Source organism: Echinococcus granulosus (assembly GCF_000524195.1).
Source record: "Echinococcus granulosus chromosome Unknown EG_S00030, whole genome shotgun sequence".
Classification (NCBI taxonomy): domain Eukaryota; kingdom Metazoa; phylum Platyhelminthes; class Cestoda; order Cyclophyllidea; family Taeniidae; genus Echinococcus; species Echinococcus granulosus.
In genome coordinates, this window is record NW_020170410.1 from 114,300 (window position 1) to 139,722 (window position 25,423).

A 25,423-nucleotide genomic window follows, 5' to 3' on the forward strand; every position below is an offset into this window, starting at 1 on the left:
TGGCCTATTCTATCAGTTAGCTAGCTGCGAAGATCAGGACAGCCTATTCCCTAATCCGTGTTATGATCTGTTTTCATCCAAATTCGGCTGGAATCCCTTTTTTATGGTTTCGTGGCTTATTTCAATCCAGGCCTAGGCATCGATAACTACGCTTTCCCCTGCCACTTTCCACGGGCAATTTCTTTTAGTCGTGGGGTTTTACACATTGACGGGCAGATTTGACGGTTTCACGTTTTGTGCTACCATGCCAAGCGTTAGGTTAGAGATTGGATTTGATAAACCGAGCCGAATCGTGGTGACTTATGTGAGGCAAAACTACAATGTGGCACTCGATCATTGTTCACTACTCAGAGTGCACACTTCTAGTGAATGAAATTGGTGCCTTCAAAGACATTTTCATTCCCCAGTCCCCTCGAAATTCCTGTTTGCACGGCAGTGTCGCTTTTCAGGCTATTATTGGGGATGCTTTTGTCATTATAGGACGAACGCTGAGGAAGGCGAGTGGTTTACTCTTGGAGGAGCATCCATTTGGTCACGGCAGCTGAGGAGGTTTGTGCTGAACCCAGCATACCTATCATTTGCCATTAAATGCGCACGCATGGAAAGTGTTAGTAGAGTAGGCGCCATGATAGTTGTTGATTGTATAAATGCCCGAGTGAGTTACCTGCTAAGGTGCGTATGTATGCAGAGACAGTTTGTCACCAACTCATTGCGACTTCTTGCGTGAGACTCGCCACGGAACTGTCAGATGTTTATTTGATGTATTTTGGGTCACATTGGTTATGATCACGTGGATCAGGGCTGGATTTATCGCCAAGCCAACTAACACTGCGAGGGGAGGGTTGAGCCGCCATGGCTACTCTAACCATGTGTGCATGTTTCTATTTGATGTGTCAAATGTCGTAGGTTGGAATGAACTTTGTAGTAAGTGAAATGAGCACGGCACACCAACTGATCAAACCAGTCATTGGATTTTAATGTCCGTACCTGTGATTGTGTAAGCATCCCGAATTTTTATAAAGGCGACTGAATATGACCTCCCTCGCCATGCTCGCGAACAGTGGGAGCGTGACCGGCGCCTCACAGCTGGTGACTTTCCGCCCAGGTCAAGGTTTGACACGATGTGGTCATGCTGGCATTCATGGAGGTGTGCATGCTATGACTCGGGTTTACCGACTTGTTGGTTAGATTCACTCAACCCAAAAGCGGCTCAGGAGCAAAATAACCTGACCGATACCTACGAGAAAACTTGAATTATTTCACCTTTGGCTTTTTGATAATGCTGCAGATGCTCTTGCTGCGATCAGCCTTGGAAGTGCAGGTCAGGTACGTTCGAAAAACGCCATACTGAAGCCTGTTTATAGACCGAGTAGGACCTCGTGATTCTACTTTGACTTCTCATCAGTTGTATAAAATCTTAGATGTGTACTAGAGAGGGCTAAAAAGGACTTTATCCATCGCGTGTTCATTTGTTTTTTTTTCGGTGAATCAAAACAAAAGTTGGTGATCAGCTGAAAATCGGGACCTGTGCTAGTCGTTGATTTGAGGCCTTGGCGATGAATCGCCCTACCAACGCCCGCACTGAAGGTTACTCCACCAAAGTGTTCCATTATGATGAAGTGCAAAGGAAGAAAAAATTAAGGTCAAATACGTGGTTTCGTGAATCACTGCCCCATCGAGGCTCGTACCAAGCGGTCTAAAGTTGTGCCTTCGCAGTTTACTGCAAAGTAAACGCCGTCTGAGTCCGCTCCAACACATCTACACCCTTGATGATGCTACTGCGCATTTTAAATTTGCCTTTTTTTTGGAGACCTAAACGGTGAAGCTTTGCAAAATACACCACTTGTACACTTTATTGTCCATTTCTTCACAATGCGTGTCTTTATGAAAGAGCAAGTATTCGCCTTGCCTTGCTGCTAGAGTGTGGAGAGTGACTTTGCCAACAGGCAGACATGGCGTAGAAACCAGTACAGTGTGAAACGTGGTATGTGATCGGTGCGTGTGTGGTGCGATTTGCGTTGGACAAATGCCATCAGAATTACACTTAGCCCTGATCTGAAGGCTAAATTTAGTAGAATAATGAACGAGTGGTCTCCTCACTTTTTTCCCTGAACAACTTTCCCCCTTCCAAGCTGAAATCGAAAACAGGCGACTTTTGGCTGCACACGCAATTTGGCAGCAGATCTACTAAAATACGCACTATAGGAGGATGTAACAGAGCGACTAACGACCTCCATTTTATGCTCACGCGGACAGACGCCGAATGACCTGAAAGTCATGCCGACCGGAGATGAGCACGGAAACGCGCGTAACCACCTCTACTACCGAAGATGCACCCCACGAGATTTGTGCAATGAGGAGGGCGGAAAGAAGGGGGTGAAGGAAAAGTTGGGAATTAGGGTCTCCCATCCGCGTAGGTGCGTGAGAAGCAGTCGCCCCTCCCTCCCTTCCCGCTCCGCCTCTTATAGGAGTTGGCACCACGCCAGACGAATGCACAGACGTACGTGCAAGGCCTACGGCGAATGAACGTGGCATGTAGATTTGTGTGTGTTTGTGTCGATTAAATCTTAAAACTGTGCAATGAATCGTGTGGAAGCGGTGTACAGAGCAAGCGCTCTTCAACACCTGCATAAAAACAGTTGTTTTTTTTAGTTGCCAAACTAAACCACACTTATGGTTTGATAGAGAAGGGGACACTGATCCTCGATATCGCCGAATCCCCTGCTTCTTCTTCCTCAATATCGTCTTCAAAATCATACCAGTCAACGTTCATTTGGCATTTTGGAATACATGTCCGAATTTTTGCTATTTTTAGTCTAAACTATGCCAAATTCCATATTTTCCAGGTTAGTACGTAATGAAGGTGTTAATCAATGAAAAGCACTTCTTTCCCTTTGAACCTCCAATTGGTTCTTCCTTGTCAGCCCTTTCTTGAATCACAGCACGAACAATGATACACAATGGTTTTAATGCCAAGAAAGCTGCGTAATGACAATGGCTGAGTCTTTTTACAGCCTCAGGAGTCGTAGGTAGGGTTAATGTTTATCCCTCTGTGCCTTCTATAAATAAACCACGGTTGTGCTCCACTACGACCGAAACATTGCAATCAAAGCAACGCTAATTTTGCTGTTCAAAGTACTGTAATCACGCAGGTGTTTACAGACATCTTGTAACATTTAACTGTGCTGCATTCTGGATGAAGGCACTGCAGCGCCTTGGAGTCTTTCCTGAAGACGGAGGAGGGCTACTGGCGTGGCCCGAAGGTCATACGGCCCAGCGGAAGTACAATAGCGCGGCGCCCTAGGTTCCCGTGAAACCAACACCTGAGAGAGTTAAAGAATCAAGGCATTACAACTGGTTTTAAGAAAATTGCAGTATTTGATAAACACAAATTTTTCACGCCAACAATCAACCCTGCATTGACAACCCATTCAGTTGAAAAGCAAATGCCTAGCCTCCCAATTCTCAAGATGACTGGCAAATTTTTATTTTGTGCCATCTATTAAGTAAGGCGCATTCTGTCCCAGGTTGTCGTTGTTAGGAGGTAAAAATTCTGTGAAAACCAGTTGTCCATTTTTAGTAATGTGGCAACACAATTCTCTCTTCATTCTTCTTTTTCAATGCAGTAGACAAATAACTGAACAGTCTTTGCTTTTACCACGCCTGAGGCGGTAGGATTGTGTGATAGTACGACTTGCTGCAAAAAAGTGCACGGAAATAGTAAAACTTTCTTGGTTGGAAGTAAACCCTTATCAAGTGCCACCATTTCGTTGATCATCGGTGTATTTGCTGCTCTTGTCAACGGAGTCTCACCCCGATCAGTATGCAATGCTATTGACGCAACAAAATGTGAAAATTAAAGGTGATATTAGAGCAGATAAATGAAACTTCCGTAATGTTTTTGGTTGCTTATTTACCTCCTTGTTTTGGTTTCTCGAGGATTTTAGGCTCCTCTGGGCGACATGACTTTTGGGTCACGCCAATAGCTCTCACCCAGCCTCCTCTCAGGCACATCGGCAATGCAAATTCTACCCAAGTATTATGTCGCCTTTCGACTTCAGGGAAGACTTAGGGTACTTTTACAAAAACTATTTATTATAGCCTTTGAATTGATAATTACCTATACGAGGGTGTCAGTTCACAAAGAGGTGTAAAATGTAAAAATCAGGCATTGGCATGTCACACCATGGGAATATAAGCCGAGTTCCTTTATGGTTTGTAAATTTCCAGAAATAACTTGAATTTTTATGAGTTGAATTTTGGATTTAATCACCCTCTTACATCTGAGGGAATAATAGCAAATGACCATTTAGGCGATTGAAAAATGCGAGTTGTTGTCAACTATACCGGCAATAATGGCTAAATTTGGGCACCGTTGTGATGTAGTAAGTTAAAAATTCAAATATCTTCTAGCATTTACAGGGCAGTGAGTAATACCAGTTATTAGTGCTGGTTAATCGTAATGATGAATGGTTCGGAGGCCACACCGCCCAGCAGAAGCACAAAGGCGGAGCTGTGAGTACCCGCCAAACCGAAACGAAGAGTTAAGCAAATAGCCATTTGGTTGCCAAATTTATAGGCATGAGTAACGAGAGGTAAACACGTTTTGTGAGTGGTTTGCACTAAATTAAGGTTTGTGTGAGTGAATTAGTTTTACTAAGGGCGGAGATTTTTGATCGGTTGAGTTGATGATGCTTCGCTTTAAGGACTGTCGTCTGACGATGGTGAATAGCATTCCACAAATTTGCAATACTGCATTTGGTTGCTTAACTCCCGGGTTTTGGCTACGCGGACACTTAAGTCCCCGCAATTACACTTCCGCTGGGTGGCATGGCCTCCGAGACATAGGAATAATTCTCCTCCCCGCCCCTTTTGAGCATTTGCAATACATATTTGCCCCTGTCATTGTGACTTCAGTTATCTTCAGGCGAGGCTCAGAGCGCTGCAGGCATATAATTTCAAACCAAAAGGATCAATCGGCGTATAAATTGGTGAATATCACCTTGTACTCTATTAAAGACAAAACTACAAGTACATCATATGCTTTTGAAAGTAGACTTCTTTTTTTGCGATTATACAAAAGTATGCGACAGTTGTAGGTGTTGTCTTTTCAGGATGACACAAAGAAAATCTCGACTCTTTTAAACCACAAATTCTTTACTCCATTTGTTTGATGATGGACAAATAAAAACAAGCATCAAGCTGACACAATGGCCAAAATAAATTGCTACAAATTGCAACAAAAGGCTCTGCATAAAAAAATACATATTTAGTTGCCGAAATTGTTTATTATTGGAAATTGTTTGTTTACACTACGAATAACTTCGATCTAGACATGTCCACTCACTAGTAGTGGAAGAAGTGATACAACACATGATTTGCAGTACAAAATATCCCAAATGAGTGTTTATGATATAATTTACTAAAATTGGTTAAAATCAAAAACATCGATACCCACCGTTATAACTCATCACTTGATTAAATCCTTGTTGCCTCGGTCTTCGATTTATATATTATAATGGCTACTTATATTTTACTAGTAAAGCCTCTGAGTACTTAAATCTCGTTTCGAAAATTTGAAATAGCAGCAGGAGTCACAGCTGCCTTGCTGTGCCAAAGGGCCTACGTGACTCCAATGGCACGTAAGAGTTAAATCGAAACTTTACACGTGCAACAATAAGCTGTGTTCTTGCAGATAGAAGGGAACTATCTAACATCGTTTTGTCCCAAATTCAGCTGCGAATTTTAAAGATTCAATTCGAAAAACTGCTTAAGAGCTTAGGTTTCACAAAAAAATGATGCATTTAGAGACTTGAACCATCTTTTACTTTTCTAGCTTAGTTTGACAAGCAGCTACTGAGGGGCAAATGATCTTGTGGCTTTTCGAGATTTGTTTAAAAACTTAGAGTTTTTTAGTTGATTGTAAAAATTTTAGATTGGAAATGCATATTAAAAGTGTGCGCCTCAAAACAATTATTTGAATACACTAATTTTAAAAGTTTTGCGTAGGACAAACATATTTTCCAACTGAATAACTAAACCCGGTTTTTAAAGAATGTTCTTTATTTCATTTAATTATAAATGATGGTATTGAAAGGGATCCAAAGCAAAATGCCGATTCCAAAACGAAAGCGAAATCCACGAGTTAGTAAAAATAGATATGGAAAGAAGTTGGTGCTTTGTGCTGTACTTTTATTTCTGCATACATTCACGTACGACTCATAAACATTGTGGAAAAAATTAACTGGGAGAAAAATGACAAGATTATAATCGCAACTGTTACATCTACTAGACGTGACGCTTTGTGGCATCACTCTGTTTCGCGGCAGTCCGGAGCCGCCTATCGGTACTCGGCCGCTTTGAACACCATGAAGGACATTCCATCCACTGAGAAGAAGGCAAAGTTGTCCTTTACGTAGGCGATTTCACTGTGAGAAAGAAGAATGCGAAGAAGAGTGGTAATGTACAAGTGCCTACGCAGCCAAATGCCTGAGTCATTGAGTATATTAACCCTTCTGTGAATACACACTCCGTGTTTGCATAAGGCCATCTTGTGCCGTTATGCAAATAACCACACTTTGGCTCCCTAATTAATGCACAACAATGCACCCGTGTGCCATGAGTGCGTCAATTTAGTTTGGGAATTTTCTAAGAAGGCAATATATCCACCCGTCTGGCAATGCAAGATGAAAGATTTAATGCATAAACAATAGTAAGTTAAAGTATTGGAAGTACATCTCAGTTGCCAGGATTTCAAATTTACTGAAGCAACACATGTTGATCGACTAAAAGTATTATAGAGGGAACAGTGTTAAGACATGTCTACACGATAAATAAAAAAAGGATCTATTTAGAGAGCATCATCCACGGGATCAAGAATATATCAAATTGTGGGTGACCACTAAGCTACGGCATTTTGTTTCCTTTTGTGGAAAAACAGGAAAAAAATAAAAGATCGGTGATCATGATCATGAAGTGGTCTAGATGTAAAATATGGAAGTGGGAGATACATTAATGTATGAAGTACCTACCTGCCGAATCTCTGACCGCAGACACAACTCCAAGTGCCAGGGTACTGCTTCTCCAATTGTTTTCTCACATACGAGGCCAGTGTCTGTTCTTTGTTAGTTTGATTACCATAGCTACTCTGTTCATTAAGTGCTTGACGGGCAGCTCTTTGACAGGCACTGAGCATTTCATCGGTCATGTCCTGTTTGAAGACCTCATCCTTCATCATTTTTGTGTTCATCATCTTGTACTCTTGATCACTCTATTTAAGACGCTCTCTGGCACTCTCTCACTGTTGACGCTTGTGCTGGCTTAAATGAGACCTCGGGTGCGTGCACAGCGGTGTGCTGAGGCGTTTTCGAACGCTGGCACTCCATTGGTAGTTACCGAGTTATACATGTGCGTTAGTGTGTGTCTGTGTCTACTCTGGGAGCCAGGGTGCTGCTTCTAGCATGGCGACCTATTGCAATGAGACTAAAGACAGGGTCTTTTCTGCTACAAATATTGAGCGCCTAAATGAGGGGATGGGGAGGATCAATTTGAGTGACAAGAAAGAGCGCCCCCACCCACATGATTTGGCATGCATTGTTAAGGCTGTCATGAAGGCGGCTATGAATTTCACCTTTCTTTTTTAAATAAGCCTTAAGATGCAAGTAAACTATAGGGGCTTTTAACAACTTTTAATCCACTTTCATTTATATGCTGAACGTAAGGGAAAGCGAAATAGTAGCCGCAAGCGCCTCAATTATGTGGTTGAAAAATATAAACGCATCAAAGTATGATGATTTATGTGGGAATTACTATTTAATTTCAAGTATTATGAAGTCCTTTTGAATAATTCCATCAAGACCAAGCTATATCCATTTAATAACCGAGTAGCCAAAAAGCATCCTAAGTGATGGTCTTGTTGCACATATCATATATTATTCCTCATAAGATTGTTTATGCAATCCTTTTAGTAAAATGAAAGCTTTCGAGTAAAGAATTACCCTAACTTTATCTTTTTCTAACCATACAAACGCGTTGTTTACTTAAATCCGGTTTCAGTAGTATATTAGCGCAAAAGAAAAAAAGCCCGTTGTAAATACCCTCTGAAGGCTTGCATACCGAAGAACCTGTTAGAAATCAGTCGAGAATGGCTGTTAGACTCAACAAAATGCCTTGTTTTAATGTTGAGATTATGTGGTATATGTGTAATGTATGTTTATATTTGAGTAGCTAAATGTGGTTACAAGATTTGCATGTTGGTGTGCTCAGGATAGGTCCATTTGTCCTTGTTGATGACATAAATCACACAGGCATGGTATCGCCCCAACAAGCATTTGACACAGCCTGAGTAACGGCACCGCTTTCGACAAAACCTCGCTGCAAGATCGCGGTCTTTTAACCTCAGTGGTGTCTTTGAGAGTTTAGGTGGAAGGCATGAATAGTATGACAAGTAATGGTAAACAAAACCTTGCGGTTTTTTATACATATAAACAGAAAGACTGTAAATAGTTGTTTTATCTGATTTTTGGAGGAAGGCCGGAGTGAAAATTGACTTTCCATTGAAATTTATGCCAAACTAAATGAAATCCAATCCGCCGGGGTAACAGCCATTACAATCGCTCTACCGGGAACTTCATGACATGAGGAAAACATCTACTATTAAGGCAAGTAAAAAAGGCTGTAATTTCTTGCTTCACATGCATAAATGTGATTGAAAGATGGTATAATTAACCGAAGGATAGTCTACTTGGAGCTATTGCGGGATTCACATGCAGCCTTTTCCACACGGATTTCAATTTATTTCTACATCTACGAGAGATGTCGTATGCAGGAATCTTATATCATATTTCCATTGGCTTCTATTTCGAGTTTTGTAGGTTGGTAAATTTGAAACCACTAATAGGGAGAACTAGCAGCATGAAACATATTCTTGCCTTTTTAGGTTACTTCCGTTGATAAGGGACTATTTAGAATCACTTAAGCAAAAAAATTAGAGGAATAAAGAATTGAAAGAGCTGACATAATTGCTCAGAATGCTTATTAGCCTGCACTAGGGCATTATCACTTAGAAAGCGCGCTTCGTGCCAGCACCCTCCTTCAAGGCGATGCACACTCTTCTCTAGAGCAGCGTGTAGTGCTCAGGCCTCATACTGATGCTATTCCACGTGAAATAGCTACTCCAGGCACGATTCTGATAAGTGCCTTTCTATGGAAACAGTTTTGGCATTGACAGTCTGCCAAAACCTCAGGAAATTATTCATTAATCTCTGTGTAGTATACGTAGGCTCAATAAGATAGGCGGTTAATTGCAGACACCTAACTCTTGATTAGTTGTACACTCCGGACTGAGCTGTTTGTTAAATTACTCTTAGCTGGTAGACACAAGAATTGCGGGCAGTAAGGCGACTCTTGTTGTTTAGTTGAGAAGCAAATACAGAGACAGCTAAGAATGCCAATGCCACGCACACACACACACACACACGCTCACATCCACGTGTATACATGTGGTATTGCATGCTCCAGAGCCTAATTATTTTTAAATTCTCAACTCCATTGCACCACAGACATATCATTTTGACTCATCAAAGAGCAGCCAGTGAGTGCCAAAGTGTGCAGTTATGAAGGCGTGTAGGTCATCGTCGCATTGATTCCACCGTCACAGAGCAGTCTAAGCTCCTGCTGATTTAAGTGCTCAAGCTGGCACACGCACACACAAACACACAAGGAGAATTGGCGAGTCTTGGCTTCACCGGAGTCCACCAAACAGGCAGTAACGCAGATCACCCAGTGATAGGCCTCTCTCCGTGTCACCCTCACATGGGTGCGCATTTCTGCGTTGCTAGAAGTTGTGCGCACTTTTTTTGCGGCGTTAAAGGCTTATTTACAACACTTCGATCGCTCAGCTCTACTTTGATTTTTTATAGGTGTCATTTCACCTACAAGTTGTCTTTCGCTTCTCTTTCATCCTCTCAGTTGGCTGTTCGGAAACGAACTGCATTTTAATCGGAGTTTCTTGTTTAATTCATGTCTGCCAAACTGAACAGGGCATCCGTTTCCTTTGGCCACATATGAAGTTTTATTTGAATTTGGGAGTGGTAACCATTGCTAAATGGCAAATGGCACATAAAGTTGGCATTCCGCGACTGGTGGGATGTTTCATTGCAATTATTTATTCAACTACACAATCCACCCAACAACAGACTAGGATTACACAGATTATGCTTATCTTGAATGGTAACATTGAATTTATGAGTATGGAAGAGAATTTAGTGGTTGTAGAGACATGCTAGTGTATGCACACCCAATCCATCCGTCCACCCTTCTGCGGGCCTTTTTATCTGACACCTTCCTTTATTGTTAGACTAACTATGTAGAAGCTTAAAATCATTTGCAAAATATGATATTCAACTGTATTTTTTGCAAAACGTTCACGTTTACAGCATGGACGAAGTCTGTACTTCCCTCCGCCCTTTCTGATTGGCTAAGCCTCCGTGCTAGTACCATTGTTACTCCCAAGGTCATCCGAAGACCATAAATGTAAGAGAGTCAAGATCCTCATGAACACGCAGTGTACACTGAGTCATGCCGGGCATGGCCTCTACTCTTCTAATTGGAAACACAGCTAGTCAGCGGAAAGGGCTCCCGCCTCGTGTCCATACTCACCCGTACATAGTTACCAGTCTCCACTCTCTCCTTAAAATCACACAAGTATTGCGAAAAAAGAAACGAGAATCGTCCTTTCAAGTAGTCTTTCGCTTAAATGGAAGCCAAAAATGAGGATTGGGCGTCGCATTTAATCACATGAGTACACAACGAGGAGAAGGAGGGTGTAAAATCCTTCTGCCTGTCACACTGTCTTTAGTTTCATGTTCATTCAAGCTGATCAGCAGAACTGGCGTAAATCAAATCATGAATTCGTAAAATCGCTCATTCTCGTTGCCGGCTTAATGTGATTCAAAGCGTGAAACTATCTCGTGATAGAAAATGAGACCTTAACTGACATTTCTCAATTAGAACACTTACTGGGAAATTTCGTCAATAAAAAGTCACTTTTGCAAATCCCTACCTTCGTACCGGTTAAGGAAGTAACTAATAAAGCTTTTGGGTCTAAAATTGTGCAAGACCACCTTGGCGATCAGTCTCGCTAAATGATTTTGACACAGTAGTGTTCAGCTATTCAGCTTTCGGTGCAGAAAAGAAAGCCACGAGCACACTCAATCGTCCATTCTATCACCAGATTTGCCTTATCCCATTTCTTTGGGATTAAGTTACCTTTTAGAGACGAGCATTTAAACTCCAAGGAAAAAACCTTTGCCCTTGATATTACGGATTTGTGGCGTCGAAGAGCTCAGAAATCTGTAAGGTGTAAGGCATTTCCTTGAGCAAAAAATATTTACTATTTCCTCTAAAGTACTAGCTCAAAAGGAGTCATTTGATGCAAAAATGTGCGCACCCGATGCATGACTTATGTAGGTGGATTCGTTAATAAATAAATACCACGTTTTATTCGAAATGTCAATCAATAAGATCCCACGTGGTTGACATGCTGTCTAATGATTTGGTAAGTGCATAACTCCCATCTCCCACCTTACATACCTTGTCAGTTAACTTATTTACAAAATAGCTTTACGAAGCGCATGCAGCTTTTCTTCAGTGTGGTGGTGTCTCTGATGTAGATTTTGAAATACCAAATGATCTCAAATAAGAATTCTATTCTTGGCGGTTAGCCACAAGAAGGGTTAGGAAATGTGCTTACCCAAGTGCGTATGTCCTATATTGTTTTATTAAGTACTCAGTATACACATGGCGCTTTTCGGTTTTAGATTATTTGTTTTATACGGGAAATTGGGCTAATTAGATCAACACAAAATGTGCGCCACACTTAAGTGATGCGTGATAATGCATGAGTACCCTTATAACACAGATGAGGCGCTTGAAAGACCTGGCATCGCATAGTAAACGAGGTGAATTAGGGAAAATTTGTATTTTGCAATTATAGGATAAACATACATCAAATGCATAACGGAACCTACTGTTTTAATATTTGTAACAGAAAAATTTTCTGAGAAGTCATACCAACTGCAAGTTCCCTGACGAAGCAGATCCATGTAAGTGCTACTTCAATGTTATTAATCTGTGACAGCATGATTACTTTGGGATGGATCTTCTAAAAGACATTGTTTGTTTCGGAAAATATATATTTCGTTCAATCCCATTTTGGGATAATTACTTGGTGCTCAAATGTCAACATCCACTAACATTGCTAGTTTAAAAACGCAAGTCTTTGGACCTTTAATAGCAAAAAGGGTTCGTTTGCGGCTGATCAAAATCTCTATGTATAGCTTCTCATTTATGTAAACGGCAACTAAGTTTCTAAGGCGGTTATAGCAAAGGAAAGATATTACACTGCCATGACATCTAGATAACAAATAATTTTGTAATACTTTATTTTAGACTACTTGCCAATTGATCCATGGAATCCGAATATTACACAGCAGATTCGTCATCTGACAAAAGTAAACACCTTGTCATACGGAAATTTTAGTCCTCAATGTCATATTGCTCCTGTAATTAAGTTTCCCATGTTTGTATAGCATTAGAACCAGTTGACTGCTACGGGTTTAACCTAACAGTTTGATTTGCTTGATTAGCTGATGGTTTTTGCCTAACTAAAATCCCTCTCTTTAATCCCCCTTTAGAATTAATCATTTTGAGTTATTTTTAATCAAAGTGTTATTAACTACATGAGTCTGGAAATAGCTGGTAGCTGATGGCAAATAAATACTACCCCACTGCAATCTACCGCCATATTCCGTCGCATCTTCTAGTAGTAGGGACCCTTACGCTGTGTCCGATAATTTGGATAAATAGGACTTTATTCTCTTAATAATAACATAATGGGAATGTCATTTGGAGTCATTTATCCTAGGCAAGCAGGAGGCCCCAACGCCTGAGGTTCATCCCGGGAAAGTACCTGGGCGACCCAGAGGCAATAATGAGGCCATTCGAAGAAATAATTCCTCCAAATTCACCCATGCGCCTGCCACCGATACCAAAACGTGAGTCCATCTTCTTAAGTATTCCAAGTCTTAGAGGTGCCAGTAGCTGAGAAAGGCAATGTCCGGTGACGTATATCATTCTGCTTAAGATAATGTAATAAAATTCAATTTTGGACCAAATGTGTCATTTACAGTGCGACCTAAGGTGACCCGGCACATTGGAAGCCCAAAGCAGCATAGCTCGAGTGCCTTTAATACACGTTATTTACTCTTATCAGGCTCACCACCCGAGGAGAAGGACTCGCGCATCCGGCAGGCAGCCCAAGAAGTGGCAATGGCAGCGGTGGTGGTACCCCTGTCGAAAGCGATGGCGGAGGACACCCTTCCACCCCTTTACGACGATGCAGGACATCACGATCGATACGCGGGGGTACCGCGAAACGTCCGCACTCTATTCTTTCACGAAGACGCACCAAGGGTGAGACAAGTGGCACAGGAATTGGTGAAAAACGCCGTGAGAAGAGCAACCTACCGCGTGCGCCGTAGTCGCGCTGTCGTCTGTCCCTGGTTGGGCAACTCTACGCCAACTTTCGGTCTGGAGCCCACATACCACTCAACCTGACGCTATTGTACGCCTCCGTGACGTCCTTCCAACGGCGCCTTCTTTCCTTATTTTGCTAAATATATTTCATTCCATATTGATTGATTGCATAAAATAGAAAGTTATTTTGATTTGAAGTCCTAAATTCTACACCCATCCACCCGAAATGCGAATCCAAATGGCCCTCATCATACTACCACATTTGTCTTATTTAACATTGCATGGTTTCATACCAAATCTCCTCGGGTATCAAAATGCTGGATTCAGTGCATTTTATGCGGAAAACTCTACCACGAGTGCTTAAAATTTAAATACACAACGTCTAGATCACCTTGGGACGCGAAAGTCTTGATAGATTAAACAACAAGGTTTAATAGATGGAAGGGAGTAGTCAATAAAAAATGCACAAATGCAACCTACTATAGTAAAAATAACTTTGTGGAAGAAAAGTCAGCTTTTTGGTGATGAAAATATTTTGGATTTATATTGGCCTTGAAGGCAAAAGAATTAGTCGAATAAGTATTATTCTAGAATGGTAAATAAATGTTCAAATAACTCTCCTGTAAAGTCATTCATTGACTTAGTTTATTCAGACTGGATCAGTTGTATATGTAGCACCCTGAGCCTTTTAGGAAACCGAAAGATGTTACGATACGGGGACTGAAGGTGCATTGCCGACGTAAAGAGGGGCTGCGGAGGCCACTGACATAGCCGTTACTAAAGGCACTTCCCTTGGTCAATTTCCCCCTCGACCTAGTCGATGCTGTAGGGAAAAACGCTCACGAACCAACACACCAGTAATCGGTTTGCATGCAACTGAGATGTTTGGTTCCAAAGTCACTGATCCATTTCGTCAATTCCACTGGATCTAAGGTATCGTCCTGTTTGGTGTCGAGTCGGTTCTTCTTCGTCATTCTGTTCTCACTTCAGTGCTCTACAGCCAAATAATCTATGTTCTCTCCAAGTAGGAAAGAGGTGGAGGAGGTATCGCATGTTCACCCAAATGACAGCTTCATAGAGATACCTTAGAAAGCTCTGTAACGAACTGTTCCAAACGCTCAGCGGCTAATGTTGTTTCAGAAGTTAATAGCAGTTCTGCAGAATACGGGTTTAGTGTCGCTGCCGAACGCGGACTGCATTTTCACCCCTTCCATTGGGTGTCGTCACCTTTACGTTTATCCCCGGTATACGCCCTTCTTTCGTCACGTTAAAGTTTATCACAGAAGCAAAATGAATTGTCAACCAAACAAAGCAATACATTACATCACTTATTTGTAATTAATTAACTTCCAAAGTGTACTTTGACTTATAAAATGTCATAACTTTCACCTCCCTATATCTCTTGGCGATGACGTATTATTGCACAGAGGCTTATACTACTATTTAAACATTAAGTAAGGATGACCTCGCGTGAAAGAAGCAATGCGTGCGCACGAAGCTTCAACAGCCTTTAAATCAGGCTCCGCAATTGCAAAGTTGACAAATTGGAGTGAAAGCTGATCTAATCATCGTTTTATGGCAAGGGGATTCAAAACTAGATAAATGTAGTAAGCGAACCCTATGAAGGGGATGAATGGGTTGGTGCATATCCACAGTCGCTTTTTACAAGTTCCCACAAGTTAAGCAATTCCACAGCAAATAGCGATAAAGATTACACAAGAATCGCTACTAGATTGACAGTCGAGGTAACAAATCGAAAGTTAAGATTATTCTCGGAAATCAAACCAACCGTCTAGAATCCGTGGGCTCTCTAGCTGAAGAAGAGAGAAAGCACCTTAACTCTGTAGAGGCCAAAGTTTGAGTAAGCAAACTTTGCTTTCCACTGTTACTAATGTAATACGATAGTGGTTTATTCCTCGGTATTGGTGAGGCGCCACTTTTGTACTTTGAATTAGCCCTCTTATACCTCGCTGGGTGGGATGGCCTTTGGGCCATGCCAATAGCCCAGGCACCTTCTCTGCACTGAATATATATTTTGCCCGAGTATTCTGTCCTCTTTTGTCTTCAAGGAGTTCCGGGACTCTACACTAAACCTCCCAAGCACATGGAAGTCTTGCGTGCTCTGGAGAAATACAACTGCATGTTGACAGAGGAATGGTCTTGTTATACAATAAAGTCAAAGATTGGAAGAGCAAATTTATCGTTTTAGATGGAATCCTAAAAAATAATATAACAGCTTTTTTACTGACTCTATCATTTGTTTTGAGTTAAGGAGGACGAAAATCCAAGAACAAACAAAACGCAGAGTTCGCTCTCAATTCATTTCGTCCAACTCTAACTACTCCGTGATAGTGTTTTAAAATCAGTCGCATCTCAAGGGAGGGGAAGTTTACTACATATGCTTTAAGTCTTCGAACTATAAGGAAAATCAATAGAGGGCAGCTGCTAGCCAGTCGATTAGCCTCTCATTAGTCAGCCGGCGGTGCAGATGATCATCTACCCATGTTGCGGGAGCCCTGAAGAGGACCGTTACTATGTTCACCATTGCAGACCTAGCGATCCGGCTGGTTTATAAGGTGGGCAGATATTAATAAGATAAATTATGCAGCCTCTAAAGCCGCATGTTAAACCTATGCTACAGAGAGTCCACATTTGCATGGTCGACGTATCTTTAAGATTTTAAAGGAAAAGGAAACAACAAAGTAAGGCAGTAATTCTATAGGTATTTTAGGCAAATTTAGATAAACAGAAGTCACTTTTGGTCAAGTCCAACGCCAACACCTACCACTTTGAATCGTACGCAGTCTTCCTTAAACCTATACCTAACTCTGGAGATAGGCGAAAAGTTAAGCAGGCAAACTGTCATAAGCAAGTCAGTTCCCTCCTTTAATGCGATTAAAGCAACTCTTAATATAGTGAAGCCTGAGACACATCATAATTTACATGGTGGCAACGCCGCCAGTACCTAGTCCATGGCATTTCACAAAAATCTTTGCTTCCAGACGGATAGTAAATTCAAGGTAATATTAGATAAATCTACTCTGATCAAAGTAAAACTTACAGCTGAATGTTGTTTAAGCCTTCCATTTAATCCCGCCTTGTTTGGAGTTCTCAAGGCTTCTGCTGTCACGCGTGCATTTCTGTGTTCAAATTAAATCGCTCATCGGATTTGTTGTCCTTTGTTTTGTACTCAACTTAACTTGTCTTAAATAGTCTTTCCAAGAATTACTTCTTTGACCTCATTCAATTACCTTGCACAAATATTTGGACCAAACCACCAGGTCATCTATTGTATGCATTCTTATTCTTTACCCACGAGCCATCTCATAGTATCACTGCTTTGTCTGATATTCACCCAGAAGTATACTTGTTGCCTTAGTTTTATGTCGGTGGTTTCTTCGACGTTGCTGCTTTGTGCTGGAATGTATTTGGATTATTATTTTGTGACATTTGATTAAATAGCGCTTTGTCAATAGTTTTGAAATGGCATCTGAAGCCTCAGCCAGTGAGGGCTCTAAGTCGACATTTACTGAGGAGGAAGAAAAGGAGATATTCAGTCACCCGTTCTTTGCCCACTCGGCGGAAGAAATGGAGGGCAATCCAGCTTACGAGGCCCTCCGCACCCTCAAGTACGAAAGTGATGACCCCAACGCCAATGCGGAAAGCTTTAAAGAGGAGGGAAATTACTATGTGAAGCAGAAGGACTACGAGAAGGCTATCACCGCCTATACCGGCGGTATTCTTGCCAAACCCACCAATAAGAAACTCCTTGCTGTGCTCTACACTAATCGGGGAATCGTACATGGGCTGAGAAGTAGGTCCCCTGCTCTCTGAATTTGGGGCATTTCTCAATAGAAAACCATGGCTCGTGTGTGAAGGACTGCAACTGCGCGATTAAGCAGGATCCTACTCATCTCAAGGCCTATTTCCAGGCGGTTAAATCGTTGATGATTCTGTCAAAACCTGTAGAGGCTATGGAGTTATGTGAGGCTGGCTTGAAAGTGGCGGCAGATAACAAGACACTAGAGGAACTGAAAACAAAAGCGATGAATTTGCAGGCGGTGATAGCAGCAAAGGAGGAGAAGAAACAAGGTGCAGTGAAGGAGAGTCATAGCAAACTGTCGGGTGCGTTTAAACAGCTCGCGGTAAGTTAAGCGATTTTTTGTACACTTTTCTTATCCACTCATCTCGGATGATTGCTACTTTAGTTTTTCTGCCTATCTCTGATATTTCTGCGCCATATGGTTTGTTGATTTCGGCTGCTAGATGCAGACATTGATCAAGCCGTTCTGAGAGATGAAGGAGCTGGTTAGACGATGGACTTGTGGAAGGAATTAAAGTAGTTTGAGGTCTTTTTGTAGTACTCCACTTTATTGTGCATGGCATGGTTTAATTTCCCTTCTTTCGCCAATTTGATTATCAGCTCCCAATATTTTCTTGCTGTTGCGTTTTTGCTCAATATATAACCAGTCAAATTAAAGATTGTCATTGTATTGAAGTAGCGAATCATCCATGAGTACGTTATCATCAGCTCACATGATAGTTTAGAAAACTCCAGGGCGGTGAGTGAGTTGTAAGTGGCTAAAAGGATCAGTGTAATTTCGTCTTGAGTATGCCCCGTTCTCGTATCTGGAATTTGGGCGCCAAAATTCTGATGAATTACTGTTGACCTCGGGGCATGAACGAACATAAGGTGGTAAATCTGTATCACTTCCGGAATGTTTCTTGTTCATTGCTTTAATTGGATATCGTGAGGTTCTCAAATATTATGAGGCCGTTTGGTTTTCAGCATGGAGCATGCTCCAGATGTCAATCGCTTTTCTTGTAGGCGTGTGGAGGAGTTTCGCGCCCTTAAATCTCTACATTGTAACCGTAATCTTTGTTCTTTCCAACCCTCTTCTGCTCCTTTGCTTAACACTACAGAAATTGAAATTAATGCAGTCCCCCACGATCATGCACAGGAAATACTTCTACTCTGTAATGTCTCGGCCTGATATCCAGCTGGCAAAATGCAAGTGGTTTTCCATTCGATACCTAAAAGTGTTGTAAAGCGAACAAGACATCCGGGTGATCTTGTAGACTGCTAGCATAGCTTCATGTCACCACTGTATGAAAATCGAATAAGTCTATGTGACAAAGCTCAGTTGTCATTGTCCCCGCCTCTACTGGTAGATATGTGGGATCTGCAATGACTTTAAGTAACTACGTCTAAAAACTTGAAGCTGCTTTGAAATAGCCCTTCGAAGAGTATTTAAGTCGTGCATACGGTCCTGGTATTCGTGCAATATAATGATATTTAGTGTCGTGGTTTATTAATTTTTTTGGCAGTCAAACAGCAGCCAGCATTTGCTTGGCATCGCCCTGAATTTGAGCAATCCTTTCTGGGCAACATAAGGGGAAGTTAGACTGCAATCTTGTGGAAAGTATTTCAGTAATATCTGGCTTCAACTATCTTGGGTTCTTACTTGCTTTTCCTTCCCTCTCAATAGGCACGTGGAATCGTCATCGACTTCGAACAGCCACCGGTGGGTCTACCTGAGCACGCAGCCGTGGAGATCTCCTTCGATCACATGAACCTTATTCATTGGCCCGTCCTCTTTATGTACCCCGAGTTTAGTCAGACCGACTTTGTGCAAGATGTCGCTGAGTACCTCACGTGAGTTCTAACAATTCCTCTATTTTGTCTTGAAGTGGGAAAGGGTGGTCTGTTGCCATGATGCTTTGTTCACGTGCTTCCAATTGGTTGGGTTTACAGTTAGCAATGGATCATCAAATGCTTTCCTGTTATCCCTCCCTTTAACCATGAAATAGCACTCAACTTTTCTGTGGCACTAATTAATTGTTTGGGTCATCGTCTTTGATTGAAAAGTGACCTACGCGGTGAAAACACGGCAAAGAGATGACTCGTCTTTCTGTAGTGATGTGACTTATCGCTTTTATGCCCCGGTTTTAATCCGTTTTGCTGGAACTTGTTTATTTTATTTGAAAGTGGGAGCCATATTCACTTATCTGTCTAGCTGCTTTATCTTGTCGAATTGTTTATTTCAAATGATTCCACGTCGTTGGAACAGTAGCACACATCCGCGAATCGCTTCTCACCCAAAGCATCGGCTAACCTGCCGTCTGTGTTTTCTGTGTTCATCAGGTAGCTACATCGTCGCTATCTAAGTATTCCGTTGCTTGGTCTTTCCACCCATTAGGGGTTTCAGTCTTTCTTTAAAATGACCGCTTTCTTAAAAAGGAAAACCTGCCTTCTTTTTCAGGATTAGAGAATGCCTGAAACATGTCCTCAATCCATCCGAACCTCCGCCATGGGACAAGGCGAAGGCTTACACGACTTCTGAGGATGAACTGGAGGTTAATTGACCTTGACTCATCAGTCGATTTAGGGGTTTACTGAAGTTGAACATTGTTGAACCAGTCAGCATTCCGTTGTCTTCTATTGCGTTATTTTGTTCTGTTTCAGGTTTACTTCGAGGACACAAAATTTGCCAAGCAAATGGTTGAAGTGCCTATCACTCGCACCATAACTGAGCTAACTAAATGTCCTGGGTGAGTTGTGTACTGTTTTTTGATAATAATCTGGTAGCAAAAGGGGCTAAGAATAATTTCTTTCGTTGCCTTCTTCTTAGGTTTTACGTGAGGCGAGATCTCGTAATTATCCTCTTTGTAGTCTCCAAGCTATCCAAAAATTTCCACAAAATGTGGATCGAAAATTTGAGGGGCTGAGGTAGCACCCCTTGTGATCGTTGCATTGACACTTATTTGTTAATTACTAATGCCATCTGTAGTAGCATTTTTTTCATGTAAAGATGCAAATATTACTTGATTCAATTCAGAGGTATCCGTCATTGGTCATTATGGGGTTTGGAGGTCATGTGGTTGGGATGTGTGGTGCGGCAGGCTTGTTGCTGGTTTCCACAGCTACCAGAAGCGGAGTGCTTGTTGTAAAAGCTTGAGTGGAGTGGTAGGTAATTTGTTTTTAGTTAAGGTAGTGGTCTGGTCTTCCTCCTTCACTCACAAATTTGGTATTTATTCTTTTTATTCAGTGCATCAATCATTAAAATGGCTCAATTTTGACGGACAATCATCATGGGGCGTTTGTGGTGATCGTAACAGTAGTAGTAGCAGACTGTCAAGGTGGGTGGACTGCTGCCGGTGCTACTATGTCTACTGCTGATCCATGGCACTCCACGCTATCCCCTCTATTCAGTGATCACATTTGATTTGAATAATCCCCAATGTTGGAACGAAACACGGGTGGAATGTTAGGCAGCGTGGAAGCGAGATAAAAGCGGTATTGGGAAAGGAAGGTTGATAGAATTGGGGACAAAGTAATTATTGTGGCCGTACTTTTTTTCGGTTTGGGCTTGTGTGAGTGCAATACTCGGACAAGTGAGCAGATGCCTGATTCGGTTACAGTCGGGATTGGCCGTCACATATGCACCTGTAGTGACCCGAAGTTTAACAGTGATGAAAAGATGAAAAGTTACGATGTGTTGTGTGGGATTACGTTGCGTTTCATTGGAGAGGGAGAGCAGTTATAGGTCCAAAGGTAGTGTCAGGCAAAGTCGCGGACAAGGCTTCCAGGATGAGTGCTGAAGATGGATAAGACTAAGAGGAGGAGGAGGTAATGGGAGTGCTACGCCATCTACATCTACAAGGCGTTGCGCCAGATACATCCAGTCGCATACAGGTGTCCCCTCGAAGGTCATCCCGATAATGCACTCTGTCTTTAGTGGCATCTGTCACCGCATTGTTGCGGAGTCGTGTAGGCTGGCACACTACTAAGTGCTCGGTCTTCACGAGCAGGGAGATCCAGATGTTGTGCTTCTCTTCCTGCTCGGTGCGTTGTTCGAGTCAGCGGTGGCAGGGGACACCGAGGCCGTGACTACGTACATTCCACCCTGTCCCGTGGGTAAGCACCATAGTCCTGTTATGGGCCACCATCGTCGCGCACATTCTTGGTTGTTGTGAAGAAACCATGCACGTCAAATGTTACAATGCAAATTACTGGGATGCCCTCATTGATGTCATCCGTAAGAGAAATTGCGATGGAGCAGTCTCCGTGAGCATTGCGACAGAAACCGAAGGAAAAAAAAGGGGTGGCGCATGGGCCAAAGTGTATTAGGTTGTTGTAATCACCAAGCCTGTATGAAACGCTTCGAGTGATACTTCACTCCATCAATATCCGGAGTGTAATGCGCTTCGTTTCATGGGAGAATGATGTGTGGGCGGTGGAATGCAAACACTGCGAATGCACTGATTGAATTTGTGCAAAAAGTGGTGAGAATCGAGTGCAGACATTCCGAAAGCTTGCATTGCATTGTCAAGGGGAGGTAGAAGAGGACGGTTTATTTCCTTCAAAAAAAGATCTTTAAGCAAGTGCTCACAAGAATGTCTTTTCCACCAACAGACAAATGGGGGTGGTTGAGAACGATCCATGCCATCCAACGGGAGAGTGACGGGAGCGACTATGATGGTAGTTTGAGACAATGTAATTTTCTGCGGTGAAGCGTAACAACAGTTGTTTAAGTGAAGGGAAAGCGGATGGTGATTGCGATTGCAGAATTCAAAGATTCCTTATTGTCAAAATGAAGAGAGTAAGTAGAAATAGTGTTGCTGGCTGCTTGTTAGCATCTTTTGCATGGTCTGTGGAATGGCGAAGGTCGACAGTAGTTTTCATTAACTGGATACATCAACAGTCCGGCAGTCCTCTTCGGGGTTAGAGTTAGTGATACTTTCTTTTCATTCTTTTATTCATCATTCGTCACTTTATTGATTCTACCTTTAGCATTCAAAGAACAAATGGTCATTTCAAATGTATTTTCCACTGTGCGCTTCCTTCTGCTCATTCCTTCGCAATAATTCTCTCTACTTCCCACATTATTCGTGTTGGTGGACTTCATCATAGGCGGGCAGAGCTACCGAATATGCACAAATAGGGAGAAAAATTGTAAAACTCTCGTGGGACGGTCACTGACCCTGCCACCAGTGGTCACATTCGACGTACGAAAAAAAAACACCATCCTCCACTCAATCCTTAATTACAAATCTATGTGTGATTTCACTAAAACAGTCAGCCGAGCAGACCAGACTAGAAAAAACCCGTTTACACGCGCAAACTGGAAGACAGTGAAGGTCAAGTGTTAGCTAGTCAATCAATCAGACATTGGTGAGTCAAGGCAACAGATGTCCAGCAATCCGGATTGCGGTGACCCTAATGAGTGGCGTTATCATCAGCACGGTTGCAAGTCTACCAGTCAGGCCGTCAACCGGCTGACCAGCCTACTTCATGATGGAGACTGACTTCATGGCCTTCTTGAGCGGGCAGCACACCAGTCTGGGCGATGGTCACACCGCCCAAGAGCATGTTCAACTTCCTGTCATTGCGGATGGGCAACTTGGGCACCTCGGCAGGCAGGTGCTTGAGCACAGAAGGTAAGCCGACTGGCTCCACGTCGAAACACACTGTGCACATGATCGACGGGGAAATTGTACACATCCCCGCACCAACCTCGTCTTAGCTTGGGCTCATGATTTGCCTCCTTTACCTCTCCCACTCATTGTCCTATCGACGCCAGCACAAACAATCACCCAATCGAACCAATACTGCCTCATGGCGCTCCTCCCCCTTATTATAATGATTATCCCTCACAAAGATGTCCACTTCTTATTGGCTACACATTAGCCCAACCACTTCACACATTCCATTGGCTCGCCATTGCTAACACCTTTTGTGATTGGTTCTGCTATTGCTCCTACTGCATCGGATCTCACTTGACCTTACCTCACCTCATCTGTACTTTTTATTGTTAATTCATTTCATTCAACACTTCTGAGCTTCTCCACACAATTATTTACTCACTCACCCACACCTCGCTGAATCACTCATTCACCTACACATCCATACACACACTACCTATCTTTCCTTTCTATCAATGCCTACCTATCTGGTTCGTAGTAGATGGCAGGTAAAAGGGCTGGGTAGACACCCTAATAGTCTCGCCTCGTATAGTTTAGTCTAGGCACGTTCTACGTTTACTGGCATGGTCACATTCAAAGTCCGTCCCTCTTCACAACTCACCTTCACATTTAAACTCGCACTTTGCATTGGCTAGCTAGTCTGTTCAATACTTGCCCTCACCTCACCTTAAGATCTTATAATTTGTTCCACTCCCACAATACTTAAGCGCTAGACACTTGCGATTTTTGCTTCTTTCTTACTTACTTCCGCTCCTCCTTACTTCCCTTCTTTCTCTCTTTCGTCCAGTCATTATTTCTCCTTTTAGTTCACGCCCATCCGCATACTTTGTCCTCGTTTCCGACTCCACTTGACTCTGTCCTCCTTCGCAATTATGCACATTCTTTTTCATTACGTCCATTTTATCTTCCTCTTTCAAGGTTCGTGTAACATGCCGAGTGTTCTCCCAATAAATGTCACTACCAATCATACCAAAATTGGCGCAAATTTGTCATTTAAATACTCATGCGATATCTCCGTCTAACATTCATCCAATTCGGCAACGTCGGAATGGAATGTACAAGAATGAATCGAAAGACAAAGAAATCGCAAACGATGCTGAAGATGTTGCATTGCCATGCGGATTGGAAAGATGTACAAATAGCCACACATATGTACATACATATACATACGTGTAATTTTAATAAACAGGAGTAATATTAGTAGCAAGGACAGTTTAACTAAAGGCAGCAATGCTCGAGCAAATGGTGTGAATAAGAAAGGTAAAAATATGACAAAGCTTAAAGCGTTTAAGTAGACCGAAAAGAGACCCACGTGTGCTTGATGTCATTTGGAGAGCATCATCCGCGACACGAGTACGCGGAGCGCAAGACCGTCACTGCCATGGGCGTGGTCTGCGCCTTCAAGCGCCAGAGTCGTATGCATTACAGCCTCGGCAGCTAAGGTGCGCCGTAGCCAATGGGTGGATGGATGGATGGATAGCCTGCCACGGATGCTGTGTGAACGCTGCAACGGACCTACTATGCATCACCTTCAGCACTACATCACATTTACTTTTATTGTTCTCCTGGCAAAGGGGGCAAGGTGGCTCAGGCAATTTTGGGGTGTTTGGAGAGTTGAGGGCTAGTTTTAGGTAAACGTCGTCTGCGTTGACCGGTGGTCGGATTGGTGCTAGCTGCCTGTGGTTGGCTTCTACCCTCTTCTATAGCACGTCAATAAACACTTTTTAATGAGCCTCACTCTTCGGTCGTGTGAGTCAGCCATCAGGTCAGCATGTTGACACTCACCGTGGTCGCAGGAAGCAAAGGGGGTGCACCAATGGGTGGGAGAACGAGCGAGTGATTGGTTGTGCAGGAGGGTGGTGACGGGTGGAGAGGATAGTCCATCTGAGGGCAGTGGTGACACGCTGTGGATTGATGTTGATGCTATTGTGGTTTTCGTTAGTGATGATGGAGGCTGGTGGAGTGCCAACAAATGGAAGTGGACCAAAGTATGCTAGCATATTCATACGCAATTCACTAGTTTGGCTACAAAATTAAGCAGTAGATTAGCCCGTTGCTTGCCTAATAACAGCAGTGACGTCCTAAATATGTGGTGGAAAGAGACCCTTTCTTCTCTCCGTCCCACCTAGTCTCGTCTTTTTCATCTGTGAGCGAAATATTCAGGTGCCCAGTGATAATAAGCTTAACAGCACCTATCCTTTTTTGTTTTCCATCATGCCCTCTGCTGACCGATTTGGAAGTGGTGCTTAAGAGTGGGTAGTGTTCCACACGTAAATTACTTTCGTATAAACTCATCCTTAAGGACCAGAACGTCTGATGAAATGAGAGGCAACTCAAATTTCCCTCCTTTCTTCTCATTTACCATTATTAACTATTTCCCCTCGAGTTATCTTGTAAGGGC

The 25,423-nt window shown here is 42.5% G+C and overlaps 4 protein-coding genes across 4 annotated transcripts; 3 read left to right on the top strand and 1 right to left on the bottom strand. All coding sequences in view use genetic code 11, as the record gives it.

Annotated features, from left to right (window-relative positions):
* Window positions 1-1,032: 1,032 nt before the first annotated feature.
* On the top strand, window positions 1,033-2,539 carry EGR_04636 (hypothetical protein; the record flags this gene model as incomplete). Its single annotated transcript, XM_024493885.1, has 4 exons — window positions 1,033-1,111; window positions 1,289-1,326; window positions 2,206-2,413; window positions 2,469-2,539. The coding sequence occupies 4 exons, from the start codon at window positions 1,033-1,035 to the stop codon at window positions 2,537-2,539; spliced, it is 396 nt and encodes a 131-aa protein (XP_024351638.1).
* A 3,801-nt stretch (window positions 2,540-6,340) lies between these two features.
* Window positions 6,341-7,252, bottom strand: EGR_04637 (Dynein light chain 1, cytoplasmic; the record flags this gene model as incomplete). Its single annotated transcript, XM_024493886.1, has 2 exons — window positions 6,341-6,428; window positions 7,032-7,252. 2 exons carry the CDS (start codon window positions 7,250-7,252, stop codon window positions 6,341-6,343), a joined length of 309 nt encoding a protein of 102 aa, XP_024351639.1.
* A 4,287-nt stretch (window positions 7,253-11,539) lies between these two features.
* Window positions 11,540-13,617, top strand: EGR_04638 (hypothetical protein; the record flags this gene model as incomplete). Its single annotated transcript, XM_024493887.1, has 5 exons — window positions 11,540-11,557; window positions 12,050-12,104; window positions 12,451-12,512; window positions 12,926-13,055; window positions 13,274-13,617. 5 exons carry the CDS (start codon window positions 11,540-11,542, stop codon window positions 13,615-13,617), a joined length of 609 nt encoding a protein of 202 aa, XP_024351640.1.
* Window positions 13,618-17,019: 3,402 nt separating this feature from the next.
* EGR_04639 (Tetratricopeptide repeat protein 4) lies at window positions 17,020-24,463 on the top strand (the record flags this gene model as incomplete). The annotated part of the gene is made up of 10 exons (XM_024493888.1): window positions 17,020-17,350; window positions 17,392-17,681; window positions 19,026-19,192; window positions 19,800-19,893; window positions 20,003-20,088; window positions 20,169-20,190; window positions 21,349-21,454; window positions 22,824-22,960; window positions 23,829-23,940; window positions 24,357-24,463. 10 exons carry the CDS (start codon window positions 17,020-17,022, stop codon window positions 24,461-24,463), a joined length of 1,452 nt encoding a protein of 483 aa, XP_024351641.1.
* Window positions 24,464-25,423: the final 960 nt, after the last annotated feature.